The sequence below is a fragment of the Trichechus manatus genome, unplaced genomic scaffold (assembly GCF_000243295.1).
Source record: "Trichechus manatus latirostris isolate Lorelei unplaced genomic scaffold, TriManLat1.0 scaffold00028, whole genome shotgun sequence".
Classification (NCBI taxonomy): Eukaryota; Metazoa; Chordata; class Mammalia; order Sirenia; family Trichechidae; genus Trichechus; species Trichechus manatus.
In genome coordinates, this window is record NW_004443964.1 from 4,425,183 (window position 1) to 4,435,577 (window position 10,395).

The 10,395-nt window shown below is 58.1% G+C and overlaps 1 protein-coding gene across 3 annotated transcripts in view; it reads right to left on the reverse strand.

Annotated features, from left to right (window-relative positions):
* PGS1 (phosphatidylglycerophosphate synthase 1) overlaps nucleotides 1-10,395 on the reverse strand; it is a 40,555-nt gene that overhangs the window by 6,679 nt on the left and 23,481 nt on the right. The window contains exon 8 of one of the 3 annotated variants that reach the window (XM_004374108.2): nucleotides 3,544-3,692. In XM_004374108.2, coding sequence (XP_004374165.1) covers nucleotides 3,544-3,692 — 149 coding nt within the window. Of the gene's footprint in view, nucleotides 1-3,177; nucleotides 3,693-10,395 lie in introns of those variants that run through there. The other 2 variants (XM_023729211.1, XM_023729209.1) reach the window with 2 other exon arrangements.

Genomic DNA, 10,395 nt, shown 5'->3' on the forward strand with positions numbered 1-10,395 from the left:
AACTCAGGGTAGGAGCACGTGGCAGGTGTGAACACACAAGGCCGCCCGCTGTGGGACGAGTGCTGGCGGGAGACGTGAGGGCGTGCTGTAAACTCAGGGTAGGAATACGTGGCAGGTGTGAACACACAAGGCCGCCCGCCGTGGGACGAGTGCTGGCGGGAGACGTGAGGGCGTGCTGTAAACTCAGGGTAGGAATACGTGGCAGGTGTGAACACACAAGGCCGCCCGCCGTGGGACGAGTGCTGGCGGGAGACGTGAGGGCGTGCTGTAAACTCAGGGTAGGAGCACGTGGCAGGTGTGAACACACAAGGCCGCCTGCTGCGGGACGAGTGCCGCCCGCCGTGCCGCGTCTGCCGGGAGCAGTAGACAGACGGCACGTCCATCCCCGGCAAGCCCCTTCAACCCAGGAGGAAGACAGGACCCTCGAGGACACTGCAGAACCTGTCCCCAGCCTTTCCTATCACGGGTGGGGAAACTCCAGCACCTCGAACTTCACTTCTCCCTGCCCCTTGGGCTGGCGCCCACCGAGCAGACTCCACCGCTGCCCCTCCCGCACTCCCCGGCTGTGCAGGTCACAAACGAACGGACCAAGCCCCCGGCTCCTGATGAGATGGCAAAGGTGCAAGGCCCAGACGGGATGCGCCTGATGGAGAAGCCAGCCCGCTCCCAGGGGGCTGGTTTGCACAAGTCTCCACAGACCCGGCTCCAGCCTGATGTTTTCAATGAATACGCAGCCAAGTCTTCAATTAAATTACCAGAAACACTTAAGTTTCCTCATAGGCTCCATGGCAGGGACAGAGAGGGAAGTCAGCTGACTGAGGTGACAACGCTGTTCAAGGGGCATTTCATGGGTCACAAGTGGTAAACTGCGTTCTCTGAACAAAACCAGGAAGCTTTCCATTTTTATTGTATGTACATAGCGAAGGGAGGGACTCTGGGTTCTGATAAAAATATCTCCCGCTTCCCAGGGTTCACTGTGACCTGTATCCCAGGGAAAGGGCCCCAAGAGGCCTGTGCGAGCAGGCCCGGGCAGCAGGGCACTCAGCACTCTTGGGGTCAGGTGCTGTGTGGGCCTCCCCCAGGAGGGTAGCTGCAGTCCTGGCACACAAATACATCGGGGGAACTGTCCAGAAGTGTGTGTGTACATCCGAGAGGCGCAGAAATCAATGTGTCTCTAAGAACGGAAGAGCTACAGCAGCAGGCGCGACTGCCCTCCCACAGTCCGAGGCCCTTGGGATTCAGGTTTGGGAAGAAAAAGCAAACATCCCAGATATGCCACTTGGGAACACAGCTCCTGACCGCGAGTGGCCCAGCTTTTCTCAGGATCCAGGATGTGGGTTCGGTCCCCTCGCTCAGGAAGTGGGAAGGGCAGCCAGTAGCAGGACCTTGCACAGACCTGGGGGCCCCCCCCCCAAGTCCACCCAGGTCTCTGGGGACCTCATCCTGGCCCCTGATGGCCCCAGTGTGGGCGGTGTCAACAGCTCTCCCACCCTGGAGGCAGGAGTCCAGGCGGGGCCCATGCCGAGAGCCGCAGCTCACAGCTCACACTGGCCAGCCGTGTGGCCTTGGGATGGGAGCCACGCTGGGGGCGCTGGGGGCGCTGGGGGCGTCCTCGGTCACTGGCTGCGGTCCCTACTACAGGAAGAAAGCTGCTGAACAAGTAGATCATCCCAGTGGCCCTGCACAGAGCATGACCCTTGTCACTTCCTCTTTGTCCCCGGTTGTAAAGCCCTTCCTGGCACCAGGTTGTCAGTTACTGACAAGATTCCCAATCGCGGGAGGGCAGATCCCCAGAAACAAGGCCGTTACCACTTCCTCGCCCAGCAACAGAGGCCCCAAACATTTCACAACAGCGATTCCCAAACATGGGAGTGTAAAAGCTTGACAAAGGCAGCAGCTGATGCTTCTGGGGCCTGGCTAGCTGGGGTCATCTGCATTCCCGGGCTCAGGAGGGAACCATCCACAGGAGGCCCCACTGGAGAGAGAGCACACCAATTCACAGGGCCCTGAGCGCTGTCTGGGCCTCGTGCTGGGCACTGGGCTTCCATTTCCATCACTTCCAATGGAAACCAACACCATCACAACGCCCCGTGCAGCCAGAACACTCCTTGGAAGCGAGGATGGCGAGACACCATCTCACGCACTTTGAACATGTTATCAGGACGAATCAGTCCCTGGAGAAGGACGTCATGCTAGTTGAAATAGAGGGTCAGCAAAAAAGAGGAAGACCCTCAACGAGATGTCTGACACAGTGGCTGCAACAATGGGCTTAAACAGAGCAACAACCGTGAGGATGGCGCAGGGTCCCTACAAGCTGGAACTGACTCAATGGCAGCTAAGAACAAGGACTGCCAATGAGGGCCCAGCCCGTTGCTGACTCTCAAGCAGCTGATTCTCATTCTCAGAAGAGGCTGGAGACCACTGGGGTACTCACACCCCTGAGAACGCGTCTCTGAGACCAACTGGAGTCACGCGTCGTCAACCAGATGCTACAGCGGGGCTTCGGGCCCCCGACTGCCATCCCCCAGCCTCTCCTCTGGCTTAGACGTGACTGACAGAGCCAACCTGAGGAGACACCCTGGGGACGTCTCCCACAGGGAGCAAAGGGTCCCCAGCGAGGTCCGTCCCCACTCTCGGGGAATGCCCGCCTTCTCCCTCTCAAGGCTACAAGGAAAGGCAACTCTCCTGCTAATTGGGCACGAGGAGAACAGCACCTCAAGTACAAAAGTCCGTCTTTCTGGGTGACAGATCCCGACGTGAGAGGCAGCCATGGTGGAAGCCTTGGGAGTCCCCAGCATCCTGCTCCCACACACCCCTACCTCAGACCCCCAGGCCCATGAGCGAGGGGCCGTGCGGCTGGCTGGCTGGGGTCCAGGGCCGTCTCCACCATGCCCTGTGCAGCTGGTCCTATGCCAGCTCTTCACCAAATGAAACAATTACAAGAATCCACACGATGAGCGCAAAAGGATAGCGAGGCGGACACAAAGTCACAGAAGTCTGTGGAGAGGAACTGAGACGCCCGGCCGCAGTGGCGGAGTTTTCCATGAGCCATGCCTTGCGCTGCCAGCAGCATGCTTGCTAGGACTGGCCCTTTATCCTGGCTTCGCCTCTCCATGTGCAGAGCCCCCGGCCTCCCCCATGCCCTGTCTGCCACACGGCCACCTTCCTTCCGCTGTCCCCCCGCCTGAGCCCCCCAACCTCCCTGCTCTGAACACTTCCTTAGAAGAGTCCTTTTCAGAACTGACTGGATGCTGCCAGAAGCTCTTCCCTGGGGGCCCAGGCCCTGAGTCACTCTGGCTTCTCCTCTATCATGCCCAGTAAGAAACGGTCGCCGGGGCGGGGGAGTGGCGCACTCGGCCAGGCCAGCTGCACCGTCAGGTTGGCTCTGTGGAGATCTGTCCTGTCGCTGGCAGCCTTGCAGGAGACTCCAGTTGTCCTCCCTCCACTCAGTCCCCAACAGAACATCAGAGCAGGGGCAGCCCTCGGGGAGGACGGCCCTCGAGGAGCCCCGTGACCCAGGAAGGCCCACCTGCCCCAACCCACCTGGTGGAGCTGCTGCTGCAGGGCTCGGTTTTCTGTCACGATGGCAATCTGAGCCTCCAGGTCCCGGTGCACTGACCTGTACCCAAAATTAGGAGAGCCAATCAGCGTGAGGCAGGGTAGGCTGCTCCCCGCCAGGTACAGCCAGAGGCCTGCAGGGAAAAGGAAATGTGCAGACAGGAGATGAGCAAGGTCCGCCGCTGCAGCACCGCTCCAACCTAAGAGCAGCCCACCCACCGCAGGCGGCCCAGAGCTGAGCAGGCCACACGGGGCGGGGGCTACACTGGGACCTGCAGCCACACCTGCCCCAGCCCCAGGTGCAGTGGGGAGGGGAGCGACAGAGCTCTGGATGCCTGGTTCAGACCCGCTGTCCTTGCTCACAGCCACGTTCCCAGGAGTGACGAGACGGTGGTTCTTAAAGGGCCTTGGTGGCACCTGTGCTCGGGTTCTGCTCACCAGAGCCCCTGCCCGGGAGGAGACCCCATTCTTAAAGCTGCCTCGGCCACCCCCCACCCCTGCTTGCTAAACCCAGCAGCCCGCTCTGGAGGGGCTGGAGCACCCCTCCGTGACCACCGAGAAGAGTATGGCAGCGAGTTCACCTGCCTGGCGGGAAAAGAGCAGCCACGTGTGTGTCACGCGGCCAGGGAATAGCACACTTCCCACCCCGCCGCACCTCTGCTGGCCCTCGATGCTGGCTGGGCAGGGCTTCAGGCACAGCCCCAGGTGGGCAAGGGGAACAGCACATTTCCCACCCCACTGCACCTCTGTTGGCCCTACGCTGGCCAGGCAGGGCTTCATGCACAGCCCCAGGTGGGCAAGGGGAACAGCACATTTCCCACCCCACTGCACCTCTGCTGCCCTCGATGCTGGCCGGGCAGGGCTTCACACACAGCCCCAGGCGGGCGGGGGGAACAGCTACGGGAGGGAGGCTTGGGGGCAAGGGCCATGGGCTCGGGAGCGCCCGGGGGGACCCACAGGGGTCGGTGAGGAGAGTCGAGCCCCATGAAGGTCACTCCCCTTTCTGCCGGCAAAGGAGCTGGCTGTCATCACAGTCAGGGAAAACATGGCGCTCAGGGCGGGCATCGAGCCCCACCACCACCACCGGGAGCTGCCACCCTGCCGGCACTGTGGGCGCTGCTGCAGGAAACGCGGCGGTCGTGGGCTCTCCAGGGTCGGCTTCACAGCCCTGCCCAATTGGAACTGCTTCTCCTAAAAGGATTCATCTCCCAAATCCTCCCTGAGGGCCCGGCTGGGGACCTGGACCGCTACTCTGTGCAGGAACCTCCCCTGCGCCGAGACTGCTCGGCCCACCGAACCCAGCCTAATAACATCCACGTGCACCAACAGATCCACGGGCTCCCACAGGCCCCCACACGGCTCCCCAAACCCTCCCACTGCGACCGAAATGCCACCTGCCAGTGGGATACTTTCACACGGCCACAGATGCACAGGATAAGCACATGCAAATCAACGTACGTAACACACACCAAGGGCCCAAAATAGAAGGCCATTTCCTAATTCTCACTCAGAGCAAGAGCATTTCCAAGAACGTCTTGGGTAAGAGATGACGCCGCTCGCTGCCAGTTCCTGTAATGGTCTCCTCCCCCACTGAGGGCCACATCAAAGCCACTGGCTGGCCCGTGCGCACCACTGAATGGAGGCACCACCCTGCCGGGCAGCTGGCTACGCAGGTGACTCTGTGGCGTGCCTTCTCCCGAGCCCAGGGACTGCAGTGGGCAGGCCATTGCCCGTCACTGGCCCCTGGCAGCCCTGACACCCACCCCATCCCAACGGTCCCACCCGGCAGCCGAGCATCGTCATCCGCATGATGGCTCCTGGCACACGGCCTCCCGTGTCTCTCACAAAGTCCAGAGCTGGGAGAGCGAGGCGGGGGCAGATCTCCCCCTCCAGCCTCACAGCCAAGGACAAGAGCGTCCACCCACCGGCCAGCACCAGTCCCAACTTCTTGAGGAGCATTCAGCCTCTGGGGAACCTGAGTGCTCGTGCTGCCTGTCCAGCTCTGAGCTCTCACAGGATCCAGTGCAGCGAGCACACGTGGCCTGGATGCCCCGTGATGGGTTAAAGTCCACCTGAATCAGGCAGCCATGACCCTGAGTCCCTTCCAAGGACAAGAGAGGTGGTGCTGGACCAGGGTCTGGTGGGGAAGCTAACGTACTGGTCCTGCTTGTCCTTCTCACGGCATCTGTCCAAGCGCACCACCATCCTGGCCTTTCCTTCGTTATGGTCACTCTAGGGAGTCTTTTAGACTTTCTTCCCAATCGCCCCATGAAATGCTAACACCACAGACATACTGCACATCTGTGCAGGGCACGTGCACATGTCTATGTGTTGTACATAAACAGAACCAAATGGTTCAGCTCCCTCCTCAAGAACAAGTCACACAACACATATCTATTTCTTGTCCTATTGCCTCCCTCAACTTCTCTTTCCTCTTGGGCCCAGGCTGGACTCCAGGTGAGTGCGTGGGAGGTGGCTCACACCTTTATCTACTGGCCATCTGGTAAGGCCTGAGATCACACCTCCCACTTCCCTCTCCAGCCTCACAGGCCACTGTAATCTCCCTCCATCAAAAAGATCTGTAATGGTGATGGAAAAATTACATTAAGTGTAGGATATCACAGCTGATTAACGTAATTGCAGTCAAGAAGCTGTATACCTGTAAAACGCTGAACTGGCAACGGTTGTGTGATATATTTACAACAACGACAAAAAACAAACAAACCAGTACTTGCTAATGTTGCGTACGTACAACCAAATACATCATGGGATTTGATTCCTTGGTTGGTTTGGAGATTCAGGATCATGGTTTCATGGGACATCCCAGTTAATTGGCCTAATAACACGTTTATTGCTTCTGTTCTACCTCCTAGTTCACTGCATAGTACCTGGGTTCTTAAAAGCTTGCAAGAGGCCATCCGAGGCACAACAATTGGTCTCTATTCACCCTCCTGCCGCCGTGTCCACCAATCACTCACCATGACTCACACACGCCCCCCCTCCACGGCTCCATGTCCACACAGCACTGCTCTCACCCCGCGCTTCACAGAAGCCTTTCTCTGCATGAAGAAGAAGGAGAGTCAGGAACAGGAGGAGGACATGGAATTGTGCGGCTAACTGCCTCCGTGAACAACAGCCTCCTTCGCCATGAGACCAGAAGAACTGGATGGTGCCCGGCTACCATTACCGAACGTTTTGATCAAAGATTCCATATAAGAATCCTGATCAAAAGGGGGAAAATGCAGAACAGAATTCCAAATTATCATGGACTCTAGACTTCCTGGAGCCACAGAGGGTAGATGAACTGCTGAAACTATTGTCCTGAGATGATCTTTAAACCTTAAACCAAAAATATCCCTTAAAGTCTTCTTAAAACCAAACAATAATTTAGCTTAACTAGTTAAAAAAAAGTCTGCCTTAAACACTATACTCTTTTAAGAACTATCTATATGGGATCGAATTGGCAACAGCAACTCGAAGATCAGACAGGAACCTTGAGAGCAGTGAGTTTATGTTAATGTGCGGGGAACAACTCAGAAAAGGAGGGCGAGAATGGTTGCTTAACTTGAAGAATGTCATCAATGTCACTAAATTGCACATGTAGAAACCGCTGAACTGGGGTATGCTTTGCTGTGTATGTTCTCGACAACCATAATAAAATGAAGACACAGCCACCAACAGCAAGATCACCTCTGCTGGGATCCCCCGGGAGACGGTGGTCAGCGAAGTGCACGAACAGAGCAGAGACCTGGACAGCGATGCCCGCGCTCTCCGAGAGCCTCACACAGCCTCCCACGAACCCAGAGCGCTCTACACAGCTTTCTAGATTCAGCTTCAGGTCTGTGCCCCCAGCAGTGCTGGGAAACTTCCACTTGGCGGGGAGGATCAAGCGGCCCCGAGTTCTGTTCCATCTCCCTCCCTCTGGGCCTGGCGGTCTGGCAGTGGGGAACTCGGGTCAGACCCACAGCCGGCTCAGGATGTCAGGGGCGTGTACACAGAGGGGGAAGGCCATCAGGGCAGGGACGCGCTGTCGGGAAACACAGCATTTCCCAACCCAGGGCTGTCAACTGCCCATCGAGCCCACTCCTGCTCATGCCCCGCCTGACCTTTGGGTCCAACATCCTTACCGTTCCTGGAACCACCAGGTTAGGGAGAGCCCGCGGCAGGAGGTACAGACAGGAAAGGGGCAAAAACACGCCCACTGGGGGTGGGCTGCCAGCAGGCTGTCTCCCAGAGAGGCAGAGGCGCCAGGCGCTGGCACTACCCTCACTGTGCAGCACGGGTGCAGGATGCGGAAGATGGCCTGGGCTAGGAGCCGCGGGTCACTGCTGCTCACTAGCCCTGGGCCTGAAGACAGCCTCCTCATCAGGGCGCCTGCTCCGTAGGCCACGCCCACGGCCACCGAAGTCAATTTGAAGTCTCCAGACACCCGTAGGTCCCCGAGGCCTGTGAGCCCTTCCCTTCCCAGTGAGCGCCTCACCCCACTCCAGGCATGCTGTCCCCCTTGTTGTTCAAGCCAATCATGGTCTCAGCACGTCACACTTCTGTCCCCTCTGCTGGAAACGCTCTCGTCCCACATGTGGGCGTGGCCAGCTCCTCTCCTCACACAGGTGTCTGCTCACAGGTCACCTCCGTGGAGAGACCTCCCTGGCCCCCAGCCGGCAGCCCATCAGGCATTCCTCACCACCGTGTTCACTGCCTGACGTGGTATTTGCACAGATGCATCTGCTGGTCTTCTGCTTCCCGCAGCACCCGAGCTTCAAGAGGGCAGACAGCTGCTGTCCTGCCCCGTGACCTAGTGCCAGGGCCGTGGCTGGTGCCTGGCACACAGTAGGTACTTGGCAAATAACTGTTCAAATAAAAATAAGTAAGATAACTAGGGGAGCCCTGGTGGTGCAGTGGTTAAGAGCTCAGCAGCTAACCAAAAGGTCGGCAGTTCGAATCCTCCAGCCGCTCCTTGGAAACCCTATGGGGCAGTTCTACTCTGTCCTACAGGGTTGCTATCAGTCGGAACCGACTCAACAGCAACAGGTAGTTTGGTTTCAGATAAACAGGATGAGAGTAATAACCTCTTCCAACAAACGAAGACAAAATTCCGCATGGAAAAGCGCTGACCCAAAGCAGACACTCGTAGCACATTTCAGGTCAGAGATCTTCTTTGAGGATGTAAGAAAAACTCAAACTTATGTACCCCTTCCTGCTCCTCACAACCATTCACAGCATCTTTCAGGGGTTCTCAGCCCCTACAGGCACAAAGTAGGGACAGTCCTCACGTGGACAAGCATTCCCTGTCCAATGCCAGACCAGCTCCTGAAAGCTCCCAGGGGCCAAAGGCCAGCACCACCCCTAGGACACCTGCCCGTGGGAGCCAGGTAAACAAGGCGGGGCTGCCGCACCCATCCTCAGCTCCCCTCTCGGCAGCGTGCCAGGCTGCCTGTCGGGAAGGCAGCAGAAAGTGGCATTCCCACAATCATTAACAGAGTTCCCTGCCAGCGTGAGTCACAAACCTCCTCACCCCACTACCCCTGCTCCGCCCTGGCCACACGCGTGTGTTACTAATGAGGACAAAGCATCCAAATGACATCAAAGCAACATGTTAACACTTGTTTTCCGGTCCTTCTCCTGAACGCAGGCGCAGAGCACAGCCATAGCCCCCAGCACTTGGATGCTGCACCCACCATGCTCCAGGAGAGAGTGTCCTGCCGAGGAGCTGCTAGGTCCAGGACAGGCTGGGGCCACCCAGGCAGAGCTGGGCCTTGTCCAGCTCGCAAAGACGCCTGGCAGCACCCAGGAGAGCAGAAATCAGAGTGATGGACGAGCGCCTGGTCTCAGGCCTCATCTGTCACAGAGCAGGAGGCTGAGGAGCCAGAGGACTAGGCCTGCTGTGTTTACATCACGCAGCCCCCTGAGCAGGCTGCCTCTCTAGGACCTCAAGGCTCGCTCCCAGCACTGGGTAAACGCACTACAGTCGTCCCTCGGCATCCCTTGGTATCCGCGGGGCACTGGTTCCAGGACCCCCGCAGGTATCAAAATCCGCAGATGCTCAAGTCTCTTATATAAAAAGACGGAACATTTGCATGTAACCTACACACACGCACACCTTCCCGTTACTTTAAACCATCTCCAATTACTTACAACACCCAGCACAACGTAAATGCCGTCTAAACAGTCGTTACACGGTGCTGCACTGTTCACGGAATCATGGCAAGCCTCGAGGCGAACAATGCTCAAGCACCAAGGCTGGAGACAGATCTGCGAGACGGTGGGAGGCTTCGGCAGGGATGTCTGCGCACCGTCTCACGTGGATTCAGCGCAGCGCTCACAGCACGGCAAACTCAGCTTTGCTTTCTGGAACTTTCTTTTTTTCCAAATTATTTTCAATCTGTGGTGGGCTGAATCCATGGATGCGGAACCGGGGATACAGAGGGCTGACTGTACTCACAAGGCTAATAAGGCTTCTCCCTTATGCACCCCTCTCCCGATCAGGACTAAGTGTGAAGCGGGATCCCCCGCATCTGTTCAGGTGAGTCACTCATGGTGCTTCCCGTTAGGGTCCGAATTCTAACCTTGCTCCCAGGACCCCATCCCATCACATCCACTGGGTGGCGGGTGGCGGATGACCCCTCGGCCCACCTCCTACCCTGCCTGGACCCACCTTCCACAGCCCCCCAGGGCCCTCCCCAAGGCCAAGAAAATGCAGGCAGTGAGCCCAGCTTCACCTCGTCCTGCTCAACTCTGCTTCACAGGGTGAGTGGGAACAAACATACCAGGAGTGGAGCCAAGGACACCACACCAAGGGTCCTGGCCCTCCTGCCCCACGTCCACTGCAGTGAGGGG